This window comes from Saprolegnia diclina (assembly GCF_000281045.1).
Source record: "Saprolegnia diclina VS20 unplaced genomic scaffold supercont1.95, whole genome shotgun sequence".
Taxonomy (NCBI): Eukaryota; Oomycota; class Saprolegniomycetes; order Saprolegniales; family Saprolegniaceae; genus Saprolegnia; species Saprolegnia diclina.
In genome coordinates, this window is record NW_008246162.1 from 64,539 (window position 1) to 87,464 (window position 22,926).

The 22,926-nt window shown below is 57.3% G+C and overlaps 13 protein-coding genes across 13 annotated transcripts; 5 read left to right on the top strand and 8 right to left on the bottom strand.

Moving 5' to 3' along the window:
- Positions 1-1,127, bottom strand: SDRG_15540 (hypothetical protein). The gene has a single exon (XM_008621716.1). It carries the CDS (start codon positions 1,106-1,108, stop codon positions 35-37), a length of 1,074 nt encoding a protein of 357 aa, XP_008619938.1. The 5' UTR covers positions 1,109-1,127; the 3' UTR covers positions 1-34.
- Positions 1,128-1,998: 871 nt separating this feature from the next.
- SDRG_15541 (hypothetical protein) lies at positions 1,999-2,716 on the top strand. The gene is made up of 5 exons (XM_008621717.1): positions 1,999-2,058; positions 2,109-2,131; positions 2,179-2,237; positions 2,281-2,363; positions 2,407-2,716. The coding sequence occupies exons 1-5, from the start codon at positions 2,035-2,037 to the stop codon at positions 2,611-2,613; spliced, it is 396 nt and encodes a 131-aa protein (XP_008619939.1). The 5' UTR covers positions 1,999-2,034; the 3' UTR covers positions 2,614-2,716.
- On the bottom strand, positions 2,647-4,008 carry SDRG_15542 (hypothetical protein; the record flags this gene model as incomplete). Its single annotated transcript, XM_008621718.1, has 1 exon — positions 2,647-4,008. The coding sequence occupies one exon, from the start codon at positions 4,006-4,008 to the stop codon at positions 2,647-2,649; it is 1,362 nt and encodes a 453-aa protein (XP_008619940.1).
- Positions 4,009-4,423: 415 nt separating this feature from the next.
- SDRG_15543 (hypothetical protein) lies at positions 4,424-5,873 on the bottom strand. Its single transcript, XM_008621719.1, has one exon. The coding sequence runs from the start codon at positions 5,820-5,822 to the stop codon at positions 4,524-4,526; it is 1,299 nt and encodes a 432-aa protein (XP_008619941.1). The 5' UTR covers positions 5,823-5,873; the 3' UTR covers positions 4,424-4,523.
- Positions 5,874-6,305: 432 nt separating this feature from the next.
- SDRG_15544 (hypothetical protein) lies at positions 6,306-8,152 on the bottom strand (the record flags this gene model as incomplete). Its single annotated transcript, XM_008621720.1, has 2 exons — positions 6,306-6,574; positions 6,622-8,152. The coding sequence occupies 2 exons, from the start codon at positions 8,150-8,152 to the stop codon at positions 6,342-6,344; spliced, it is 1,764 nt and encodes a 587-aa protein (XP_008619942.1). The 3' UTR covers positions 6,306-6,341.
- A 649-nt stretch (positions 8,153-8,801) lies between these two features.
- On the bottom strand, positions 8,802-11,336 carry SDRG_15545 (hypothetical protein). Its single transcript, XM_008621721.1, has 8 exons — positions 11,071-11,336; positions 10,990-11,014; positions 10,936-10,943; positions 10,642-10,888; positions 10,476-10,592; positions 9,617-10,426; positions 9,387-9,566; positions 8,802-9,336 (listed from the first exon to the last, which is right to left on the bottom strand). Exons 1-8 carry the CDS (start codon positions 11,145-11,147, stop codon positions 8,923-8,925), a joined length of 1,878 nt encoding a protein of 625 aa, XP_008619943.1. The 5' UTR covers positions 11,148-11,336; the 3' UTR covers positions 8,802-8,922.
- Positions 11,337-14,197: 2,861 nt separating this feature from the next.
- Positions 14,198-16,736, top strand: SDRG_15546 (hypothetical protein). Its single transcript, XM_008621722.1, has one exon. The coding sequence runs from the start codon at positions 14,207-14,209 to the stop codon at positions 16,484-16,486; it is 2,280 nt and encodes a 759-aa protein (XP_008619944.1). The 5' UTR covers positions 14,198-14,206; the 3' UTR covers positions 16,487-16,736.
- An 8-nt stretch (positions 16,737-16,744) lies between these two features.
- On the bottom strand, positions 16,745-17,617 carry SDRG_15547 (hypothetical protein). Its single transcript, XM_008621723.1, has 3 exons — positions 17,128-17,617; positions 16,955-17,077; positions 16,745-16,904 (listed from the first exon to the last, which is right to left on the bottom strand). The coding sequence occupies exons 1-3, from the start codon at positions 17,519-17,521 to the stop codon at positions 16,810-16,812; spliced, it is 612 nt and encodes a 203-aa protein (XP_008619945.1). The 5' UTR covers positions 17,522-17,617; the 3' UTR covers positions 16,745-16,809.
- A 553-nt stretch (positions 17,618-18,170) lies between these two features.
- Positions 18,171-19,203, top strand: SDRG_15548 (hypothetical protein; the record flags this gene model as incomplete). The annotated part of the gene is made up of 3 exons (XM_008621724.1): positions 18,171-18,422; positions 18,470-18,543; positions 18,597-19,203. 3 exons carry the CDS (start codon positions 18,171-18,173, stop codon positions 19,201-19,203), a joined length of 933 nt encoding a protein of 310 aa, XP_008619946.1.
- A 198-nt stretch (positions 19,204-19,401) lies between these two features.
- SDRG_15549 (centrin-2) lies at positions 19,402-20,150 on the top strand (the record flags this gene model as incomplete). The annotated part of the gene is made up of 6 exons (XM_008621725.1): positions 19,402-19,557; positions 19,604-19,718; positions 19,761-19,807; positions 19,854-19,901; positions 19,954-20,010; positions 20,061-20,150. 6 exons carry the CDS (start codon positions 19,402-19,404, stop codon positions 20,148-20,150), a joined length of 513 nt encoding a protein of 170 aa, XP_008619947.1.
- Positions 20,151-20,161: 11 nt separating this feature from the next.
- SDRG_15550 (40S ribosomal protein) lies at positions 20,162-20,842 on the bottom strand. The gene is made up of 2 exons (XM_008621726.1): positions 20,439-20,842; positions 20,162-20,256 (listed from the first exon to the last, which is right to left on the bottom strand). Exons 1-2 carry the CDS (start codon positions 20,793-20,795, stop codon positions 20,242-20,244), a joined length of 372 nt encoding a protein of 123 aa, XP_008619948.1. The 5' UTR covers positions 20,796-20,842; the 3' UTR covers positions 20,162-20,241.
- Positions 20,843-21,289: 447 nt separating this feature from the next.
- SDRG_15551 (hypothetical protein) lies at positions 21,290-22,009 on the bottom strand. The gene is made up of 3 exons (XM_008621727.1): positions 21,948-22,009; positions 21,721-21,891; positions 21,290-21,672 (listed from the first exon to the last, which is right to left on the bottom strand). Exons 1-3 carry the CDS (start codon positions 21,973-21,975, stop codon positions 21,452-21,454), a joined length of 420 nt encoding a protein of 139 aa, XP_008619949.1. The 5' UTR covers positions 21,976-22,009; the 3' UTR covers positions 21,290-21,451.
- Positions 22,010-22,160: 151 nt separating this feature from the next.
- On the top strand, positions 22,161-22,856 carry SDRG_15552 (hypothetical protein; the record flags this gene model as incomplete). The annotated part of the gene is made up of 2 exons (XM_008621728.1): positions 22,161-22,534; positions 22,598-22,856. The coding sequence occupies 2 exons, from the start codon at positions 22,161-22,163 to the stop codon at positions 22,854-22,856; spliced, it is 633 nt and encodes a 210-aa protein (XP_008619950.1).
- Between the last annotated feature and the right edge of the window lie 70 nt (positions 22,857-22,926).

Below are 22,926 nucleotides of genomic sequence, written 5' to 3' on the forward strand. Positions count from 1 at the left end.
GTTAGACGCACATCATGGCAAGCTAGAATCGTCTTTACATGCGCTGCTGCTCGGGCTCGGGCTCGCCGTTCTTGAGGGCAATAGCCCAGCTCAGCGCTGGCGTGAGCGTTGTCTTGTCGTCACTGACAGCAAAGGCCATATGCCCCGCAAACATGAGTGCGTCATAGGGCGTGCCGTTGTCGTCAATCTTGACGTCGACAGTAAGGTACCCTGGCGGGATGTCGCTCGTATCGACGATCGGGAACTCGCTCTCGACGTCCTCGCCGTAGTACAAGTGCACTGTCTTCTTATCGCCTTGCCACTTGCCGTCCTCGTTGAACGCGCAAAAGACGCTGAGCCAGCCGCTGATGTAGCTTGGACCAGAGCCCCCGCCGATGCGGTGGCAGATGCGGTTCCAAAAGTCAGCGTCGGCATGGCCCTTGGCAGCGACGACAAATTGATCGAGAATCGGTGCCAGCATTACCGACCACTCGGACAACGGCCCGCCAAATGTCTTAAACTTGTCGACGCGGGTGCGGATATCTTCCCAGTCGACAACGGTACCCTCCAGCGTCACTTCGGGGATACCGCAGCAAAGACCAAACTTGTAGCTGAAGTACTTCTTCATCGACGCCATGAGCACGACGCTGGCGACGATCGTGTCGTGGTCCGTTGTTGTCGAGAAGGCGGGAAGCACCCACTCCTTGAGCGCCGGTTCCACGAGATGCTCTTCCATTTGGTCGATCATTTGCTTGGACAGCTGCCCAAAGTCGACCGTGTAGAGACTACCGGCAGTGGTGACGACGAGCTCCTTCTGGCCGTCGTGCTTGACGAGCAACGATCGGAGCTCTTCGGCGTTGCCGTTCACGTACAAGCCAAACTGGACCATGATCGCGAGCCAGATGTCGTCCGGTCGAAGCACGAGGTTGTGGTGGCGATTGTAAGCCTGGATAGCACCGCGGACGAAGCCACTCGTCGACGCGGCCACCGCGACCTTCACGGGCGTCGCTTGGATGATGTCCTTGCAGCCTTCCTTCTTGAACTCCTTGCATGACGTGATCGGTACATTTTGGCTGACCTCGCCGTTGTAGGCAGAGAGTTCGACGGACGAGACGGCAAAGGTAACCATGCTGCTCGATCGGGCACGGACGATTGGTAAATGAGCCCCTCAGACCAGCCGAGGCCATGCAGCATACATTCTGTCGGCCAAGATTTAGCAAATGATTGTCACTGGTGTGAGAAAATCAAAATCATCCACGTGGGCGTGTGGACCGAGTGGCGTACTCGCATGGATGACGTTCGTCGGCCAAGAGCAGCGCGCGGTCAAAAGTAAGTACGTTTCTGAAAGTTTACTTCAGCTACTAACGCTGAGTTCGGAATACCAGGCCCTTGGGTTGTTTTCGCGCATATTGGTGTTTGGTGTGCTTTTCGTGTTTTAGGTGTGAAATGACGTGGCAGCGCGTGCCACAGAAGAGTGATTGTCGAGCGCACCCAACCAGTGCATCCAGGCTTGCCTGCCGACGAGGCTGCCACAAGCAACCAGCCGCGCGTTTGCTGATCGAGAGCTTTTTGTAAAACTTCAACTGATTCTCCTCTCTGACATGGGTTTGCTACAATACATCAGTGTTTGCCCAAACCGGTGCCCCTCAGGAGACCGATTAAAGGCCCCACCTCACTACAAGCGCGACTGGGATTGCAAAGTCAGCTACACTAAGCTTAGTATTGTAGTTGACTTCGCAACCCCAGTTGAGCTTGTAGTGATGAGAGCTGCACCAATGGTTCGGTATCCTCGGTATCGGTCGGTGCGCCCGTGATTGCTCGACGAAAGGCAAAAACAACCCTGACGTAGTACGCTGCGAAGACTACGTGCTGCGATAAACTTCTCACTACAACATGTACGCATAGACGTAAATTATCGACCATCGTGCAAGTTTGCGCACCCGTGTGCGCTTGACATGAGTGACACTATTCGATGTTCATACATGACTTCGGTAATGCTGCAGTCTGAATCTGAAATAGTGTGAAGTCATTTTCGCATCGTCCATTTCCAGCACCATGTCGGAGGCCGGTGTCGAAGAGGTACCTCCGTACGACTGTCCGTCGTCATGACTGCTCACGCGTGGACGTAGAAGTTGCGCGTGCTCCTCGAGCGGTAGCCTAGGCTTGCGTTCTCGGCGCCCATATCTTGAACCATCGTAGGTACGAATCGCTCACGGCGATCCTCGTCTCGACGTCCGAGGGCGTCCCGCTCCTGCGCGGTGCGTACAATGCGCCGTTGATTCAGGACCTGATTCGCCGTAGTTGAGCCCGAGGGCGAAGCTGAGCACCCGCTTGAGGATGCTGAGACGGTACTTCCGAGCGTCTTTGCTGCCGCCGCCGAGCAGGTTGGGTCTCGGTGCTGGATGTGACGACCAAAGTTTCTGCTAGGCGGGGAAGCTCCAGTTTGGCGCAATGAAGTCTGTCACGTGCTTTTTCGACGACACGGTGCTTATTCATCTGAACCACCTTCCGCTCGTGACGACGCTCATTGCTCAAGACACGGCGACCGTCGGTGCGTTTCTCGACTTGGCGGACGATCTTCAAGTGCTCTTAACACCGCTGAAGAAGGCAGTCGAGGCCTCCGAGGGCCATTAAGCTTGACTCTAATGCCTTAAATACCCTATCGTTCTACGCCACAAGCTGCCGGTCGTCCGAAGGCTTGGTGGCATGTTTGCGTGGGCTCAGAGGCTGGTGGTGAAGCAGAGGTCTAGTGTCGTCAACATCGTCGTCGGCATCGCTGTCGGCGTCCAGCGTCGTCATTGTCTCTTCGAGCACATTGAGCTTGTCATTGCTATTTTTTGGCTTGAGGCTCCGAAGCAGACTAGGAGCTTTCTGGGTGTCGGCCGGCCGGAGCTCAAAGCCGTGCTTCAGACACTGCCACTCGACACGAAAGCAGTTCCACATGCAGCGCCGAAGGACTTCTGCGACTTGCATGACCACCTTGAACTCGGCGCCGACGAGGTCGACCCACTCCCAGTTGGACGTTGCCCAAAGAATGCGAAGGCCGCCGTCGACACCCATCGCGACGTAATACACAAACGGGCTCTTGTAGTGGAGCTCCTGACGCAGGTATGGGTAGTGCTGCACTGGCGTGACGACGTGGCTCTCGAGGTCTCGGCTCGGCGCGGGAGCTGGTTGGCAAAGCCCCCAGTCCATGACGACGTCCCAGAAGAACGAGTAGAGTGAGTTACAGCACGCACATAGTAGGAACATGGTCTGTCCGTCGAGGACGAGAAAGCTCGTACTTGCAGGTGCTGTGCCGAAGATCGCAGGGAGCGCGCCGACGACGATGACGCCGAGGCCCGTGCCGTACTTGAACGTGTTGAGGAGATGCAAGAACTTGTCGTTGGCGAGGGGTGCGCGGCGATAGGAGATGAGACATTGTGTCGCGCGAATGAGGTACGGCCACGCTGCGCAGAGATACGGCAGCGGGTGTGGCTTCATCTTGGCGTCGTACCAGTCGGAATGGCGCCCGTCCAGTGACTCCATGAGCATGAGGACGCCGACCGCAACGTCGTAAAAGACCTTGGACATGGACGTGAGCCCATCGGCGAGAAAGACTTCGACAAATGGCGTCTCGGTCATTGGCAGTCGCAGCGTCGCTGTGCCCTTCCAAGAGAGCGGAAACACGCATTTGTAGAGCTTCTTGCCGAGGAACATGCGCGCACGCCGGTGTAAGACATCAAACGGCGCGAAGAGCAAGAGCAGCACGACGAGGCAGTAGAAGACGAGCGCGACCTCGTGGAACTTGGCCATAACAAGCACGAGGCTGCGGCGAAAGGCGATGTAGAGCAGCCCGAGTATGGCAAAGAGGAGCGCTGCAAAGGAGCCGAGGCCGCACGCCGTCGGGAGGTCGCCGTCCTTGGCACCCATGACGCGCTCGAGCGGGAAGCCCATGCGCTGGAATACATAGAGGTTTCCGGCAGTGCCCAGCAGGAAGACGTTGACCGCGAGCGGTCCGCCGAAGAAGGACGCGACCTCCGATGGCATGGCAAAGAGTGGCTTCTCCGGTAACGTCATCCGGATGCCTCAACCGTTACGTCGCAGGTTTCTATGAGTCGGCGGCGGCAGCAACAAGCCTGGCCAAGAGACGCGTTACCAAGTCCACAGCGCCTCCTGGTGGCCGGCTAGCAGACTTGCTCGCGGGCAGCGAGATGCGATGCGACGCGGTGGCCATGGACGCGCCAGTGGCTATCCTTGCTGGTCGCATGGACAATACGACCTGCCGCCAAGACGGCGCGTGATGCAGCGCGGGTCGTCGGCCATGTGACGTCAGGCATCATGTATTACGTGCACGCAAGGTGATCGTGGTTGCCACTTGGTCGCTTGCGCAGAATCCATGCAGAGGAGGATCGGCCGCTTCGTCGACTCAGACAGCCTCGCGTGCTTGGAAAGGCGAACAAGAGACGGCGGCAACGCATCATGTATTGTTAGGTGTACTATGAGCGTGAATAATAAACTAAGGAATAGATAGCGAAGAAAGTGACAGGGGAATAGGGCGGCCTTCATGCGGCCATGGTCGGGGCACCGGTGACTTTGTGCAGCTTGGGCATCATGCCGCCAGAGACAGCGGCTTGGATAATGTTTTGTACGCCGCGGGCGCTGATAAAGTTGTCTTCGAGACCGAGGAACCGCAGCTGCGGGCAGAGCGTGCTCGACAGGAGAGCGATCACGGGCGCGACGCTGTTGTCTGTAATGATGTTGCCGCCCATGCAGAGGTACTTGAGCTGCGGACACGTCCCAGCGCCAAGCGCCTGCATGATGCGCTTCAAGCCCGACTCGCCAATGTAATTCCGGCGCAGGTCGAGGCGCGTAAGGTTCGGCACCTCGCCAGTCCGCAACAAGGCGGCAATGTCGACCGTGCCCGAGTCCGAGAAGCTGTTGCCCCCGAGCAAGAGATCTTCCAGCAGCGGCGTCGCGCCGCGCTGGAGGGCGCCGCAGAGCGCGTGGATCCCGTTGTCTCGACATGTGTTCGTAAACGACGAGACAAGGCGCAAGCGACGGAGGTTGGCACCCGCACCCATCGAAAAAGCGCTGGCGAGCTTCGAGACGACGCGCTCGCCGACATTGTCCTGCGATATGTCGAGCTCACTGCAACCCCAGGCGTGTAGCGCAACATCACTGTCCATGCAGTTGTCGTCGCTGATCTTCGATGGATTGTACACTTCGAGGCTCTCGAGGTTCTTCAATTGGACCAGGAAAGTCTCTTTCTGGAGCTCAAACGCCGATGCAAGGGCACGCACCGTCACGCGCAGCGTTAAGACGCACGTAGGTAGTAGCTGGGCGGCCTTCCTGCACACCGCGACGTGTCGAAGCGCGTCAGCGCCGTCCAGAAAGCTGTACACATGGCGGACGATATCGTCGTTGTGGCACAAGAAGACCGACGTCTCGGCGGTCGAGCTGGTCTTCCGTCGCGTAGAAGGAGAGCACTCGTCGTCGGTGGCGGGCTCATGCATGGTCTTGCGCTTGTGCTTGGCCGTCGCAGCCTCGTGGTAGCTCAGAGACACGAGGCTCTGCAGGCGTCGGCGCAGCGTGTTGATGTCCTTGTACTCTTCAAACGATGCGGCGCGACTATAGAGGCTGAGCTCGATGCGTTTCGCGAGAGACGGCGTCTTCTCGTCCCAGACGTCGCTGGCACCCCGCGGCTTTGTGCGGCGCGTCATGGCGATGATGCGCTGCACCATGAGGCGTCGCTCGGGCAAGTCGTTGGCAGACTGCCACTGCACGAGGTCCATCGTGTAGCGGTCGACATCAGTGGCCCACGTGAGTGTCTTGGGTGTAGCGTCCAGTATTGTCGTCGCCATTCTGGCTTGTCTGTCTCGGGTCGCGCGAGTTGGCAAATGATTGCTCTGTCCGAGTTGCTCAAAATATCGAACGCTGGAAAAACGAAAAACCCACTGGTCGTGCCACGTTTGGCCCAAAAAACGTGCCTTTAACCTGCACCTTGGAGGCGTAAAACCGATCACATTGGGTTGACTATCGGATAGCCGTGGAGATGGTGCGGAAGGTTTCGAAAGCAGCTGGTGCGATACAAACATCAAGTGTGGCCTGGGCGCCCAGGCCGCGCCGGTTCCGGATCACTTAGAGTTTGTATGGAAGGACCCACCAGGTGGCCGCTCCTCTTCGTTGAACACAACGTGCGATTCCACGGTGATTTTATGGACGCGCCTATACAATTCCTCCCATGTCTTTGATTTTCCGCAATATTATATTAGCAACAGACCTGCGTACCAGCGTATTAATATCCTGAGCGCCTTCGAATCGAAGCCACGCTGCTATAAATAGACTCGGATCCAAAGAAGATTTTATTTTATTACAAAGATTCAGGCCATCCACGCCTCGACAAGCAGGAGCGTCTCCTCCGCAACCCGCCTGTCGGCAATCCACGCCGAGAGGGCGGTCATATCAACGAGCGGGGGCGACGCAGCAGCAACTTCCGGTGGTGTTGATACCTCGGCGACGACGAGACTGTCAAAGGCGTCGGCGCAGGTGGCGCAGTGCGTGGCGTCGCCCAGCACGACCGAGACTGCTGCACGCATGCACGTGAGGTAGTAGGCTACGTGAAGATGTGTAAGCCCGACGAAGCAGCTCAGACCGACGCACCTGCCTCGGAGCCATCGTCGAACGAAAACGTTGAGGCAAGTGCGAGCCGACGGAGGAGGGCCGGCACGTTCGCCCGTGCAATGACAAAGATTAGCAGCGGGATGAGCACGTCTGCGTTCAAAGAGTGGCACCCGAGTTGCCCAACCTCGTTGTGCATGCAATGCATGGCGGCGAGCACGGCTGTGACGACACCACCCGGTGTGACTTCGACAACGATGCGAGCGAGTGCAGCCTCGGTCGCTGGGAGGCTTCCAGCAGCGATGACGGTCGCTGGAGCGCCGAGGGTCGTCAAATCGACGCTCGAGGTGGCGTGGCCGAAATGATAGAGTTGGCGGGAAAAGCCGGGGGTCGTCTGAACCTCATAGGCTGCGGCGATCTTGGCGATGGCCGAGAAAACCGTATGGTGGACGCACATGCGGAAGGCGGACCACGCATCCCCCTCTCCAGTCGGAAACTGAAACTCATCCTGCACCCGAAGTGCAAAATAACGTTCAAAGGCGAGGAGTGTCTTGGGCGGAGGCAGGTGCGTGACGCGAATGCCCGTGACATAGATGCGGGCCGTCGTTGCCGGGATCAAGCTCGATAGGCCGGGTACGAAGACATGGTCGAGCTCCGACGCATTATTCCCTGACTCGATCGCGAACGTTGCCTCGGCGTCCGCAAGGAGCTTCGCAGCCCAGTCACGTAATAGCCGACCGCAGCGTGTACGGGTGTCACTGACGCAGCGCCGAAATGCATTGAGGTGGGACACAGGGTATCGACCACCAGAGGACACTGCTGTTGTTGTCACAGCCTGCAGGGCACGGAGAACAGTCGCCACTTCTTTTGGCTTCGGTGCATCCACACACCCAAGCTCTTCGTCGTTCGTCGGCATCGCAAGGATGACGCTGTACGCGTGGCGCATAGCCGCTTCAAGGTGCGCTTGTCGGTGTCGCAGCATCGAATGCGGCACGTTGCTTTTGATGAGGCTCGTGACCGGCGATGTCCACTTGGCGTCCATGATGGCCTCCAAGAGATGTTGTGTCGGGGTCGAGGCAAGGGCCTGTGCGAGGTCCTCGGTGGCTTGGTGCCGCGACCGGAGCAGATCCACAACGCAAGCCTCCATATCAACTTGCAGCACCTTGTCATGGATCATGAGCACGCTGAGAAAGCGTATCTTTTCGACGCAGGCTCGAGGAAGGCCCTCGGGCGCGAGCGGACGGAGTCGTGCGGCCCACTTCGCGGACAAGCGACGATGTCCAGCGAGTGCAGCCTCATATGAGGCCTCGCGCTCGATAAGCATCTCCATCAAATGCAGGCGGTACTCGTTGATCGTGGCCCGAGCCATCTCGACCTCGGCGTCGTAGTCAGACGCGTGCGTGAGCCACATGGCGCTCTGGACGAGGCCAAGAAGGCGGCGGCTCCAGCTACGCTCTACTACGTGCTTTGCTGGCTTCTCATGCAGCTCGCTCGACGGCGGACCAGCAGGCAGGAAGTCGTCGAGGAGCGCGCTGACAGTTGGCCGCGGAGCGATGTTGTTCCCGTCGTCCATGAGTGAGAATCGCTATCCGGTTCGAACTATATCTTTATCCGGATAAGAGAATCTTGGTGAGGGCGGGAGGCGCAGGCCTCGGCGAGCTCGACAAACCTCCAGCATGTGCAAGCTTCCTCTGCAAGCTTCCTCTGCAGCTAGGATATACCCGAGACATGCTGTCGACTGCACTTGTGGAGTCGCTGACCAAGCGCAAGCTTCTCGAGACGCCGTTACCACGGAGAGAATCGTAGGCCTCCTTCCCAGCCAATTCGTCCACCGGGTTCAGTTCCCTGTGCACAAGCTTCTCACCGCAACCAACCAGTGGTATTCTTGCGGTATGACCAGCTAAGGTGGCATGGACCTGCTACTCCTTCGACCTTGAGGACGTGAAACACTTCAAAGTACTGTTACAGCGCCCCCGCCTCGTTGTGTTGTTCCACTCGCCAGCTAGTGTCCGCGTAGAGAATCCGCTTGCAGATCAGAAAATGATCGTGACCATGGGGCTGCCGTGGCGGTATTGGTCTGCTGGCTCGAGGCGACGCAAGTGAAAATATGAAACGTTCGGAGCACGGACCTTGGCCGGACGTTGTCCGTCGGCTGCGTCGCTGTGTGACGTTTGCCCTTTTAAAGTATAATACGCGCTAGGACTTGTACTAGTTGCAAATCATCGACTCTTTGCGCACTAACGTATAGTTTAGAAATTACCTTAAGGAAGTCCTACGATGGACAACCACACTTGCAGCGTTGGTACTAGCGGTTTTCTATTGGTTAACATGAGGATAAAAGACTCATCGGCGCGCGTATTGCAGCGTCAGCTCGAGCACGGGAGCTTCGTCGCGCACGTTAAAGGACGCAATGCGCTCGCTAATGTCCATGCCCCAGTAGTCGACCTTCTTGTCTTCGAGCGCCGACGTCACTTGCACGCGGCACGAGAGGGTGTTCTGGCCATGCAAGACGCTTTGAAGGCGGATCGCGTAGCAGTGGCGGTTCACTGAGAGGACGGCCGCGGGCCAGCAGTAGAGCGTGAGTTCCACTGTCTGCAGGTCCTCAGGGCCGAGACGACCGACGTAGTCGCCGTACATGAAGTCCGAAACGCACGACATGGTCGTTTCGCCGTTGGCAAAGACCCGGAGGACGTGGGGGTGACCATCGAGGACAAATTCGGACCAAATCGTTGGGAAGAGTGCGTGCTCCGAGGTGATCTAGACGAGCACGGTGAGCACTCGAACGCCCAGCAAAACAAAATACGTACGAAGAGTGACGAGCCCTGGACAATCTGCTGGACCGAGAGGCCCATGGAGAGGGCGCGAAAGATAGTCAAGAACGACGGCGGCGACGAATCAGCGAGGAATGAAACATTCGTTGCCGTCCAGCGCCAGCGACCATCGAGAGGCGATGGCGTCGTCGTCGACGGCATCGGCGAGTTGATGGCCTATGGAGCGCCACGTCAGTCTCATCCAAATGCAAACCAAAGGCACGTACGAGGTACATCTCGCGCATCTGTGCGACAAACCACTCGAATGCAAGCGTTGGGTGGTACGTCTGGATCTTGTGCCGGAGGAGCGAAATGTTGGGGCGCTGCGCGAGCGGGTCTTCCACGAGCCGCAGAATGTCTTGTGCCAAGTGCAGCAGCGTCGTGTCCAGCGGTGCGACGCTCGGATTGAGCGTCTCGTACGCAAAGCGTATCCACGAGAGATACTTCTTTTCGAGGTCGCGCTTGTTGAGCAAGCAGGCTGCATTCGAGCCGAAAAAGTGGCGCACGGCCGGCATGTGCGTCGTGATTTGGCTCATGAAGAGCATGCACGCAGACGCGATCGAGGCTTCGAGGCCCTTGGCTTGCGGCGACGGAGCACGAATGAACGGACCGAAGAGCGACGTCGAGATGTTGGGTTCAGTTCCATGGAAGAAGCACTGCTGCATGGTCTCTTCAAGCATTGCGAGCTGCGCGGCAAACGCAGGCACATCGAGCGTTGAAAGGTAGTAGTAGATGATCGAAAACGCGTGCTCCATGTCCGAGATGAGCGCTGATGGCATTGCGTCTTGCTGCATGCTCATGATTGACGACGGCGGCGTCATATTTTCGTCGTCGTTGTCGGAGCCATGGCTCGAGACGCGGTAGATGCCTTCGCACTGACACTGCGCCGACGTCTTCTCGAGGTCCTCCGGCGTCTGGCGCTGGCACACCTTGCACGCGCGCCGGTATGACATGACGATGAAGGTCGGCGATTGCGTCGTTGCGACCACCCGCAGCATCGAAACGTTGTGGTGGAAGAAGCGCTCAAAGACATAGGCCTACAATGATGGCGAGATCAGCAAAAGGCGAACTGAAACTTAATCGTACGCGAAGGCAGTGGGTCGCGCGACGCTGCTGGCGCGCAGAGCCGCCCACCCAGCGGTAGTGCCACCCAAGCGACGACGTGGCTTTGGGACTAAACTCGTTGACGCGCACCGAGGTTTTCTATTTGCAGGGCGCATGAGCCACGGCTGCGTCAAAAGCAATGGCCTACGTCGTCAAAGACATCGTACTGGCTCGCAATCCACTCGCCGATCGCGTGTGTCTGGCGACGGAGGTTGGACAGAATTGTCTGCTCGCTGAGCGTGTCGCCGACCTGGAACGGCCGCTCGTACGACGCCTCGAAGCGAAGGTACGTCATGGACTGCTGGACGCGGTCCGCGGGGCCGTGCACGCGAGCAACGACGGACGTGCCGCAGACGCTGTTGAAAACGTGCGACGGGCAGCAGTGGGGAAAGCATCTACAGCAGTCGACGTTGGAGGTGTCCAAGGCAATCTCGATGCGTACCGCAGGACCTAATACAACGTATGAGACGGCGATGCAAGCACAAAGCTGTATTACCTTGGTACCGCCGGACCGATGCGTTCTGGAGCCATTGAGCAGCAATGAGAAGCCATCCTCGAAGAAGTGGAGTCTGCTTACCGGAGGTACTTGGCTTCAAAAATGCTGTCGCATTTGCAGTATTGCGAGAACTCGACCGAGATGGCGCTCGTCACCATCGTTTTGGTGTGTGGTGATGTCCGTGGCCGGCGGGGGCGGCAGCGGATTCGACACTGGGGTTGACGTGCATGTCACAGTTGGGCAGATGCCGAAGGTAGCTTCGATATCGAAATGCATTTGTCACAGGTTTCAGCTTTGACGGGGAAAAGACATTGCACGGTCAAAGTATACTCAATTGCAGAAGGACGACCCCGTCGTCGAACAACATAGCAGAGTGCATATTTCGAAGGCAATTCATTCTCAAGAATATAAAGAGAAAGAGGTTCACGCGGTCCTGTAGCTGTGCACGGCTTACCTAAACAGAGACCATCTGCCGCGGTGCTGCACTGGCGAAAGCGCCAACGCCAATGGTTCCTGCCGGAGTAATTCGGTACCAGCCGCAGGCCTTTACCGACAACTCTTGAAGTTCGTATGGCGCCAGGGACATGGCGTCGCGAGAGTGGGACAGCGCCACCGCCCGGGTTCGTACCATCGCGTGTCCGAAGAGAGTTGGAGCATGTTTTTGCGCGACTGCGACACCAGAATGATTCCAACTGCAATCGCATCACGCACCGAGGGCCACACATTTCTGCAGGTGCAGGCTGATACACGTCGGACAGACGACGGCGTGCCCACAAGCCCTGGATACGATTACCACACTTGGTGACTGGACTCTTGGGTGGCACCGCTGAACCTTGGGTGCTGGTATGCTCTAGCGGCATGTCGCGGCCGTACAAGGAGACCGAGGCGTGTGACGTTATCCTTCTTCAAGGCCTGCATCATCGATTGTACCTGCACAAGCATTGGTCCCTCTTCCTCACGGCATTGTGCACGCCAGGTCCCTACTATCGCCGTGCGTTGGACGTGCAATGCAGAGGCGAGCAGCCAACATGACTACGGTGGGACTCCGCACCAGAAGTAGCCTACCACGTGTATGCACCGGCGCCCGTTGCGTGATGATGCCACCTCTACTGTGGCTGTACACGTTGAAGGCGACGTGGGCGTGGCACCGCAATGTATGGCTTGTCTATGAGATTGTACGCGGAATCTCAAAAGTGCAACCTCGTGGAAAAGACGTGGTTAGCATTATTCCTCCTCTACCGCCTCGTAGTGCCGCGGCTCGCAGAAAAACGAACACAACCTATCCAACACACAGCTCAGAACTATCCTTGGTTATACGCCTCGTTTGTTTTTGCCTTCAGCACTGCAGTACTACATATATAGAGTTGTATAATAGTAAAGTACGGTACTGTAGGGCATCCATACAATGGTACCGTAGGTAGACAGGCAGTGACGTTTGGGAGCAACGATCAACGCGTCACAGGCATTAGAGCAAACATCAGCAGCGATACGACGAAAGTGCCAGCCGCGCTTGGACGTCACGGTGTTTCTTGGCAATTCTACTGGTTCCACAGGCGTGCCTGGTAAGGACACACTTGTTGTGGTCTTGACTGCCTTGATTATAGACCTTCTCAGGCCTCGTATCAGATTCGACTGAACCAGAAGCGTTTTTCTCGGGCGGTGTTGAGTAACCGCACCAGAACCATGCATGCGGGGCGCCTCTACGTTACAGTATCACCACTGCACCACACTGCACAACCGAACTGCAACCACATTAGTCGTGCAGATATGACGAGCATGTAAGCAGAAGGCAGAACAAAAGGATATTCAATGTGCAACCCACCGGCCCCAACACCCACAAAGCGTCGTCGTCGCAAACTTTGTGTCCATTTGTACGATGGGCCGTCTCACCGCAACTTCAACTCATCTGGTCGAGTCCACAGCAGGTGGTCTGGACCTTCAACGCATTGAAGTCCAGGCCGACGAATGAATTGATGAGGACAGAGTACAGTCACAGGAAGAAGCGTTGTCGCTCCCTTTATTGAACGGGACAGATAGCATGCCCTCGGCCTTTTCTCTTAAATATCGACGCGGGAAGGTTTTGGGTAAGCGCACTTATTGTACTCTTATGGCAGACATCGTACAGTGTATAGACACACTGTACAAATATGATAGAATTGGGGATATTTAATAAATACAGTGTACAATACCATTTCGAGCTGTTGGGCAAATTGTTTTGCAAACTTTCGTCTTTGACCACCACGATGCCTGGTGTCCATAAGCTCGATACGTCGTGAGATCATCCATTTGACGAAGCGAGTCGTTCAACGTACGCGACGCGTACGTTGGGGTTTGACGCAGCAGGAAAGCTGGATCATTCGCAGCCAAGTATGTACTGTACGCCTCTCAGCTGCCCGATGCGACGTTCCCCTACTTTTGCTCCGCATTTTCATCCAAGCCATTTGAAGCACCAATGGGGTGCATCGTAGTCCCCACGTCACGTTGCGTGTTTGTGGTGCGTCGTCGATCGCTGACAAAAATCACGCTGGCCAACACGCGCTAAGCAGGAATAAAGCGCGCAAAGTTGAAACTATATCAGTCAACGAATCGGCCGTTTCCAAGAAGAGAAAGAGGCGACACAAACAACAGAAGAGTAGAAAGTCAGAAGAGAGGTTAGCAAAACAAGACATTCAGCATTTGGCCTCCCGTAGCGAAATAGCTTACCCATCTCGACCACCACTAGGCAGATAGGGCAATCTACTCGGCCGTCAACGAGGAAACACCGTCTCCGCATTCCATCGTGAGCTGCCGAGGCGAGCCTTCGCCCTCCGGTCCCGACGTTGTGGTGTAGAGCTTGATGTCGCCCCAGCTCAGGGTACCCCCACTGGACAACACAGTGGCATGTCCAGCCAGAGTATTGCTGCAGTGTGCTTCTACACTTTGAGAGTCCAAAAAAACTTGACGATGTTGGATGGAGACGCGCTGGCGTGTGGGTATATACTTCGCAAGGAGATCCGAGAGCCCTTGGTTGCAGGGGCGTTTGGAGACCTATCGGTCGCTCCGTCAGGTGAGCGTGAGAGCAGGGCCATCAATATTAATGTCCTTCGTGAGACCAAACGCGTTGCCTTGCGCTCTAGTGTGCTAATGTGCGGCTGCATTCGAGCCAAGGGCAATGATGCCGGAGCCGAGCGGTTGCCTCGTATCCGTAATTTGCAGTTCCCCCGTTATCCGTACAGCCATGGGGAGCTGTCCATTTTGCGATCCCCGCCGAAGCAGTATGACGCCAGAGACCACAGCCTACGCGACAAAGGCCAGTGACTTGCTCACAGACATTGAGCGCACCCAGCGCATCTTGGCGGGTGGATCGCTCATCTCGACGGTGCCTGGCACAGTGCACGCCACGCTCGTCTGGAAGCAGCGCGACCTCATCAATGGCACGAACGTTGTGACGCAGGCACAGCACATCGTCCATGGCGACACGGTCTTCCGCGGTCTTCCCACGAGCTACGACGCCAAGGCCGTGAGCATCTCGCCGTCGCAGAAGTTTCGCCTCATCGTGACGGACGCCGAAGACAAGACGTACCGCTTCAGCTTCTTTGACGCGCACCACTTGGTGGCTGTGCACCACACGACCAAGGACCTCCACGGCGCGCTCTACACTGGCCCCACGGACGGATCCATCGTGTGGTCGGGCGACGAGTCGAGTGTGTTCTATCTCGCCGAGCGCAAGGAGAAGGAGGGCATGCCCTTCTGGGTGAACCCGAACAGCAAGCCGACGCCCGCAACGGACGCCGACCTCCGAGGCACGCAGTACGACCGCAAGCCGGACTGGGGCGAGCAGAACGTCGGGAAGCGCACATCGCGCATCTTTCGCCTGTCGTTGGTGTCCGGCAAGATTGACGAGGTGCCTGGCGTCCCCGACGACCTTACGATCGCAGAGCTCGAGATGCACGCAGGCGCCAACACACTCCTCTTCACGGGTATCGCCACGACACGCCGACTCGGGCTCATCTACTGCTACAATCGCGTGAAGCACGTGTACGCGTTGCCCCTTGGGACTGAGAATGCTGTCGCCGCGCATCTCGTGCCCGACTCGGTCTGCGGCACGACGCGGTCGGCGCGCGTGTCGCCGGACGGCCGCTCCGTGGCGTATCTCGGTACACGCGACGTCCCGACGCACAACACGACGAGCCTTCTCTACATCGTCGACTTTGCGTCGCGTGCAGAGCGCATCGTGGTCGATGTTGTTGACGAGCCGACGCCCGGCTACACGGCGGCGCCGTCGTCGGCGTTCAATGGTCTCTACATGAACTCGCTGCTGCCCCGATGTTGGTCGGTCGACGGCCAGCACATCCTCTGCAACACGGAGGTTGGCGCCCGTGGCGTCTGGAAGCACATCCGGGTCGAGTCGGGCGTCGTGTCCTCTCCGGCGTACCTTCTTGGCGATGCGACGGGCCACGAAACTCTTCTAGATGTCGCTGGGACCACGGCGCTCGTCGTGGTCTCAACACCGGTGGCGCCGTCGGCCGTGTACATTGTGCAACTGGACGCGACGACGCTCGATGTTGTCGGCCGCGTGCTCCTCGACGACCAAGCGCCGACGCGCCACATTGCGTCGTGGGCAGTGAAAGCTGTGCCGTCCGTGTCAATTCCAGGCACGAGCTTTTCGCCGCTGGCGGCTAGCGCGACGCCACTCCTGCCGCAAGTTGAAAGCTCAGCGCCTTACGAAGCCATCGTGGTCCTCCCGTCGACGCCGGCGCCTGTCGACGGCTTTCCCGTGGTCCTCGACCTCCATGGCGGCCCACACGGCTACGCACCAGCGACGTACCGGGCGCCGTACGACTATCTCTGTGCGCTCGGGTTCGCTGTTGTGACAGTCAACTACCGCGGCTCGACGGGCTACGGCCGTCTTGCGCTCGAATCGCTCGTCGGGCGCGTCGGAACACAAGACGTCGGCGACTGCCACCGCGGGCTCCTTCACGTCCTCGACACGTACAAGGACACGCTGAACGCAAACCAAGTCCATGTCTCGGGTGGCTCGCACGGCGGCTTTCTTGGTGCCCACCTCATTGGCCAGTACCCGGGCTATTACCGCTCGGCTGTACTTCGCAACCCCGTGACGAATGTCGTGAGCCAAATCTTCACGAGCGACATTCCGGACTGGGGCCTTGCAGTCACGGGCATTGGCGCGTTCGAGTCGCTCGTCGCCACGGCGGCCGTGACACCGACGGTCGGCGACAACGGCAACCGCCTTGCGTGCCTCGCGCGCATGTGGGAAATGTCACCCATGGCCAACGACCTCGCCAAGGTCTCGACCCCCGTGCTGTTTGGTCTTGGCGCCAAGGACCTGCGCGTACCGCCGACCGAAGGTCTCCAGCTCAACGACTCGCTGTCGCACCACGGTGTGGAAACGCGCGTGCTGTGGTACCCCGATGACTGCCACCCGCTTGATTCGGTCAAGACGTACGCCGACTTTGCCGTCAACTGGGCACTTTGGCTCCACGCCCACTCGGCGTAAGCTCTCTTGTACACCGTAGTCGAGTGCATTTTACTGATTGCAGTCAAGTCATTCGTGATCAAGCGCACCGCCATGTTCCTTCTGACGTCATATTGAGCTGTGGACTTTCCACGCAGGGCTTAATTATGGCTCGTTGCACGGACGAGGTCAATCAAGTAGACACCACACGTATGGGTATTGTTGTCTGGAGGAAGATGCAGCTCGAGGGGCATCCCGGTGTTGATATAACCTGGTGAAATGTGACCGAGAAGCGAGACACGAGGCGCAACCGACTCGTGTTAACTTACGAGGTCTCTAGGAAGAAATACAAACACGTTGCGTGCTTAGTAGCGCACGCCGAGGACGCTTTCGCCAAACTGGACACCGCCCATCAAGATCGCGCCAATGGCGCCAGCCATGAGCATCGGGCGCGTACCCGCTATGATGCGCACGATGAGATACCGACTAGTGACTGAGCAAAAATCGTACCCGTGGACTTGTAGATCATGCCCGTGGCGCCAGCCGCAACGATCGGCAGCGCCTTGTCAAAGACACCATACTGGTCGAGCTCAAGCGTGTCAACAACTTCCTGGCAGCCCGAGTACATGAGCGCTACAATTGCATGTAGTCAGTGTTGCTCGCTTGCTGCAAACTAGTCGTACCAAGGACGCCAAGCGCATTGCCGGCGCGCGAGCCGCGCTGGCCCGCAGCGTTGAAGAGCGAGTTCATGCGCACCTTGAACTTGCGGCTGGGACTGTTGCGGACACCTTCGAGGGCACCGTAGGCGCCGCCACCGATAATGCCACCAAAGTACGAGAGGCCAATGGTATGCGTGGCGCGCTCGTGGAAGCCACGGCCTTTGACATCGTACTCTAGGTAGTCAGCAGCGGACGTCGCGTTGTCGGCCACGCCAAAGACGGGCGAGATGACGCCAAGGTCGACGTTTGACGTGCTGCCAAAGTCCGGCAGCGAGAAGCCGGGCGAAGACGTCGGGAACGAGTTGGCGTCGAAAGACTCGTCGGCCTTGAACTCGGTGTCGGTCCAGCTGCTTGACATGGCAGGCAATTCACTCTGCTCTTCACCAGTAAATGAGCGCGTATCCCGCACTTAACCAGATGCTGCCGGTTCTGCGGCAACGATCCTCTAAAGTCCGCTTCGGACGGAATCTTCGGGAAGACTCTTCTAAACCGTACTTACGCGAACGGTTGAACACCAACCGGATTTAAGCCGTCCGGCTGGCTGGAGCATGGCGCATTCGTGACATAATTCGACAATCATCCTAATTTTGTATTGCCACATAAGAAAAGCGTCACGAATACGTCGGTGCTGCGACAGTAGACACTGGCTCTCGGTCTGCTTCCATATTTCCGCGCGTGCTGATTGGTGTATCATGTCGTGAAGCGCCTGTGATTGGCTATAGCTATTGTATACGATTCTTTATGCTGGATGTCGTGTAACCTCCCCCTCGCGTCAAACGGGGCCAGAAATATGGCGCTAGGGAATAAAAATGCATTCGCCGTCCAGGGTAATAATATAATGGACAGCAATTGGGGGCGATTTTCAAATTGCTTGAAATTCCGAGATTGGCACGCCGAAGCGCACGTGCCCCGATCCGTCGCCGCCCTCGCCCCTCGCCCTACAGGTAGCTGCATGGACGATGGAACATAACGGCTCATGATGCATGCTCTTCCTTATTAGACCCAGCATGGCATCGTCTTTTGTCCTGGTCGCCTCGCCGCCACCTCCGTCGCCGCCCATCGCCCTATGCGACTCGCTCGCCAAGCGAGCTCAGGCCATTCTTAGCAAGACGCCTGTGTCCAGTCCGCTGCCGATAGTGAAGGAAACCGAGCCAAAGAAGGAGCTTAAGCGCACGCGCAGCGTCGGTTTTGAAGGCGCAGATATCGTCGAGTTTGAGCCGACCATCTTTACCACGACCGTGACGTCTGGCGGCGTTCCGGTATGCATCTATCGCTAATGATTCCTATTCCAATCGCTATCTCATAGGTGGGTCTTTCCAACAAAGAGCGTCGTCGCATCCGCCGGCGGCTCGACTCGTTTGAACTAGAACGCCAAAAAGTGTAGGCGCGCGCACTTCCATAGCCGACCCCACCTCATTCTCTCCATGACATAGCCGGGTCTGCCGGCAAAACTACATGGAAGAAGGGTACTTAGACCCGCAAGAACGCGCCGTCATTCTCGGCAACGCGGGCTGTGAAGAGACCTCGTTCGAATCCGTCGAAGCCGAGGTCAACATGATCATTGCCCACCGAAGGGAGTCGAACGAGATGGACATCCAATGCATGTACGGGCTCGGCGAGTACGGCGACTCGGACTCGGAGGACGACACCGCTGGTCGGCAAACGGCTGACGAAGGCATCCAAAGCCCGACGCCACTCTACGGCGCTTGCCTCGGCTGCGACGACACGACGGAGTGGAAGCAGACTCTTGACATGATTGCAAAGGGCGGCGACATGGAGCCCGAAGGCGAAGACGGGCTCTCCAAGGCACGCCGTGCGGCTATTGGGTGCGACGATCTCAAGGACGACGACTCCCTCTTCTTCCTCTCGTCCGGCGAAAACTTCGCCGAGTTTGAGCTCAACGTTTCTTGCGACATGGATGACGACAACGGTGACGCATCGGCCGTCGTGGTGCCGACCGCCAAGTCGCCGCTGGCGTGCGCCGAGATTGAGATGGACTCGACTACGCCGGACGACGACGAGGCCAAGGAAGAAGCGTAGATGCGTAGCTGGTATATATATTGTAGTAGGAAGAAGTAGTAGAGAGGGTCATGCTGGTATTTATTCAGATCTCAATCGTAGCCATGGTCAAGATCGCGGGCCTTTCTACACGCACGATTGGTCAAAATGAATTTGAATTGCACCAATCCAATTGGGTGGATCCTGAACAGTCAACTCGTTTGAAGAGCCACACAGACGATGCTCCGTCGCGACAACTTGGGCGGGTCCGGGAAGCTCCTCGTGCGTCGGAAGCCGAGGCAAGAGCTTTCAGAAGACCAGAAAAAGGAACTCATGGAGGCGTTCGAGCTCTTTGACATCAACAAGAGTGGCACGGTCGACCACTACGAGCTCAAGGTCGTCTTCTTCTGCATTGATCATCATTGATGTATCACGTGCGCAGGTCATGATGCGAGCGCTGGGCTTCGATGTCAAGAAGTCCGAGGTCACGCAACTCGTAGACGAGGTCGACATACACCGCTCCGGACGCGTGCACCTCGACGACTTTCTTGAGATCAGTGCGTCGCGTCGCTGGCGTCACATTAACGGTCCCTTCGTAGTGCGCCGCAAGATCACATCGCGCGATCCCGACGAAGAAATTCTCAAGGTTGACTAAGTCTTGCTTGCACGACATCCCGTTGTACCCACGCTAGGCCTTCGAGCTCTTTGACGATGACCAGTCGGGCCAAATCACACTCAAGGTATATACACTCATACCAGCGTACACAATGGCGATGGCCAAGGCTTCCATAGAACATGCGACGTATTGCAAAGGAGATGGGCGAAAGCTTGACGGACGACGAGCTTCAGGTATGATACACTTGATGTCGTACATCTAGCTCAAACCTGTGGTTCTGCAGGCCATGATCGACGAGTTCGACACCAACCAAGACGGTACAATCAATCGCGACGAATTCCTCCAGATCATGAAAGAGTCAAGTGTGTACTGAGCTGAATAAAAGAGATTTCATAAAGTCTTGACTTGTATTTGCATTATCCTGAGTTAGCCTCGAGAGAACGCGGACTACGTCATCAAACGCTTTAGTGGTCACGGCCCTAGAGAGATAAACGTGATTAGTGCCCGAGTTGAGGAGCAAAATGTGACAGAGCGTATCATCGGGCCCATCGCCGGCGACACCGGCGACCACGAGGTTCGCGCACGCGGGAAGTCGTGGTCGTCGGGCGCAGTGGCGTGGAATGGGTTCGCCATACGTAGTCGTATGGTTCCGCATTCGTACCTGAATGGCGCGGACACCCGGGAGCTGGATCTCGAGGTGGGCGAGGAGGTCGCGCGTGTCGTTGTCGATCTCGATGGCGTCCGTGTTGATGGCCGAGACTTCCGGGACGAAGTCGAGGCGGCGCTCACGCTCCTCTTCCTGGAGCTTAAGCGAGATGCCGCGCACGGGGCCACGCTGGATGCGCTTCATCAAGTGCGTGATGTAACCCGCGATCTTGTTGCGCATGCGCTTGGACGGGATGATCGCGACTTCGTCGCAGACGCGCTTGTTCGAGTCGAAGTCGAGGGTAAGACGCGAGTAGTACTTCTCGATGATCTGGACAGCGGAGCGCTTCACGGTCTTGGTACGGACACCCATTTTCAGTTAACAAGTCAAGAATTGAAATGCTCCAGCCTCCAAAACACGCACGAGCCAAGCCATCGCCGCCAACCAATCCTCGCCAAACACACCACTCTTCTTTTGCACCATTTTGGCCAATCCCCATGGAGAAATTCCATCATTTAAACCAATCCCATCTTAGAAGTGACAGCAAATGGAACGCCAACATTTCAATCTATTTTGACCAATCAGGCGACGCTCTTCAACGACATTCAAGTACTCTGGAAGATTGCCCAGGTCTTTGGCATGGGACTTTGGTCGTACCGGTACACTGCGATATAGACGGCGATAATTGCTTGAGTGCAGCTTGGCTATAGGACAGTTGAATTGTACAAGGCAGAACGAGCTGGGATATGCACTCAACGTGTACGCGCAGACCGCTCGCTGACAGCAGGGTGAGCTGTGTACTGTGCGTTGCACTCAGGCTGGGTGCCAAGAGAAGCACGCGCGCACGTATACTTGCAAAACGCAGTTGGAGGTCAAGTCAGACGCTTCAAAAGATGATTTCCACTATAATAGCTTAGTCGGCGGCAAGAGCACTTCAAATTCAATCGTCTTGTCTTGGACAAATGGACCACGACGCACACAACGATCGCTTAAACTCGAGTTGATTGCGGCAAGTCGCCGCTGTTTGCTCATTCTGCGTCCTCGACAGCCACGAGCTCGTACTCAATCGCCGACATGTTGTTTTCCGTGAGCACTTTGCCCGGCACCTTGGGCGTCGACTTAATGCCGTCGGGATGCGAAGCCAGCTTGCCCCACTTGGAGACACGGAGCCGTGCAAAGCCGCGGTGGACGCCAACGTCCGCATTGCGCACGACCACGTTGCGCCCGACAATGAAGAGGTCGATTTGCTCTACGACCTGCATGAGTTGGCTGGTCGACCAAGCAAAGGTCGGTGTACCATTCCACGCCGACACTATGATTGTGCCGGTTTCGTCACCGATGAGAACTTCTGCTATCCGCGACGTCGTGCCATCGGCCTGGACCTTCTCGGAGATGATCTCCGCCGAGAGCACGCGTGCAACGAGGTTGTGGCCGTGTGTGCCAGGGACCAAGTCCTTCACCTTGACATCTGTTGGCACACGTCACCATGAGCCCATCTTGCGCACGGAAGAAGCGTCTACCTACAGGTAGCAGTCCGCAGGGGCGTCGACATGGCAGCTTGTATTCCAGATTTGTGGGGCTCCTTCGAGTCCTTGACAGTATCCGGATTTCCCCGCTGGATATCCGGATATCAACCCCATCCCCGATCTTGCAGGTCTAAAACGAGCACGATGCGTTTCCCGCGTGTATAAGTTTAGACCTCATCAACGCCCCTTCTACGTACTGTAGTCGAGTGCGATGACGCGGAGGCTCTCCGACTCGCATCCCGCGCGGCGTAAATCGACTACAGCTCTGGGCCTCAACATCCCGCCGTTCTTTGCCACGAACCGCGTCGGCTCCTTGGAATTCTTGGCGCCAGGTCGCAGCGGGAACGAAATCGCTGTGCCGTCGACGACATCGACTGCAAGCTTGCCCCCCGTGGCATCGATGCCTCAGCTTCGACCGACCGCCTCGTTTACGGAGCAACTCGAAGCTGCCCACCGCGACTGGGACACATCCCGCCAACGCCGCCGCCAGCGACGAAAGTCCAAGATGACAGACGACAGCATGCTTCGACCCCCCGAGTGCAGCGTGAGTCTCGAGCCCGACGAATTGGGCAGCCTCGTCTCGGAGTCTTGTCACTCGCAACCGACACTTGCCGTACACGAAGCTGCAGTGATTGGAAAGGCGGGTAGCACGGGCAACGTCATGCTTTTCCATGCAAGCTCTCGGCGTTGTACCATTTGCGACACTGCGCCGACGTCCTCGGAGCTCATTACGAGTCCGTGTAAATGCTCGCTGGCGTGGCTGCACCCGCAGTGTCTGGAAGACTTCAAGCTCGCGAGCGGTCGCAATACGTGTCCGCGCTGCAACGCGACGTGGTTCCAAGGATTCGCACCCGTCAAGCTCCGGCGCAGCTACAGCCTCAAGTTCTTTACGCCATCCTCTTCGTAGTGAGCCAAGCAACTAGTCGTACGTAGTAGGAAAGAAAGCCGTCCCGCAACGCATAATTTATTGCCGCAGT

Bases quoted from the DNA above. Each gene is read 5' to 3' on its own strand.
- SDRG_15550 (XM_008621726.1), bottom strand. From the start codon at position 20,795: ATGGGTGTCCGTACCAAGACCGTGAAGCGCTCCGCTGTCCAGATCATC.
- SDRG_15543 (XM_008621719.1), bottom strand. From the start codon at position 5,822: ATGGCGACGACAATACTGGACGCTACACCCAAGACACTCACGTGGGCC.
- SDRG_15545 (XM_008621721.1), bottom strand. From the start codon at position 11,147: ATGGTGACGAGCGCCATCTCGGTCGAGTTCTCGCAATACTGCAAATGC. The intron at 9,567-9,616 runs GTACGTGCCTTT...GGCGCTCCATAG, and splicing joins AGATGCGCGAGATGTACCTC to GCCATCAACTCGCCGATGCC. The intron at 9,337-9,386 runs GTACGTATTTTG...GTGCTCGTCTAG, and splicing joins TCCAGGGCTCGTCACTCTTC to ATCACCTCGGAGCACGCACT.
- SDRG_15541 (XM_008621717.1), top strand. From the start codon at position 2,035: ATGTCGGAGGCCGGTGTCGAAGAG. The intron at 2,059-2,108 runs GTACCTCCGTAC...GCGTGGACGTAG, and splicing joins CGGAGGCCGGTGTCGAAGAG to AAGTTGCGCGTGCTCCTCGA. The intron at 2,132-2,178 runs GTAGCCTAGGCT...GAACCATCGTAG, and splicing joins TTGCGCGTGCTCCTCGAGCG to GTACGAATCGCTCACGGCGA.
- SDRG_15540 (XM_008621716.1), bottom strand. From the start codon at position 1,108: ATGGTTACCTTTGCCGTCTCGTCCGTCGAACTCTCTGCCTACAACGGC.
- SDRG_15546 (XM_008621722.1), top strand. From the start codon at position 14,207: ATGGGGAGCTGTCCATTTTGCGATCCCCGCCGAAGCAGTATGACGCCA.
- SDRG_15547 (XM_008621723.1), bottom strand. From the start codon at position 17,521: ATGTCAAGCAGCTGGACCGACACCGAGTTCAAGGCCGACGAGTCTTTC. The intron at 17,078-17,127 runs GTACGACTAGTT...ATGCAATTGTAG, and splicing joins CAATGCGCTTGGCGTCCTTG to CGCTCATGTACTCGGGCTGC. The intron at 16,905-16,954 runs GTACGATTTTTG...TGCGCATCATAG, and splicing joins CATGATCTACAAGTCCACGG to CGGGTACGCGCCCGATGCTC.
- SDRG_15551 (XM_008621727.1), bottom strand. From the start codon at position 21,975: ATGTCGACGCCCCTGCGGACTGCTACCT. The intron at 21,892-21,947 runs GTAGGTAGACGC...GTGTGCCAACAG, and splicing joins GCCCCTGCGGACTGCTACCT to ATGTCAAGGTGAAGGACTTG. The intron at 21,673-21,720 runs GTACACCGACCT...TGCAGGTCGTAG, and splicing joins CATAGTGTCGGCGTGGAATG to AGCAAATCGACCTCTTCATT.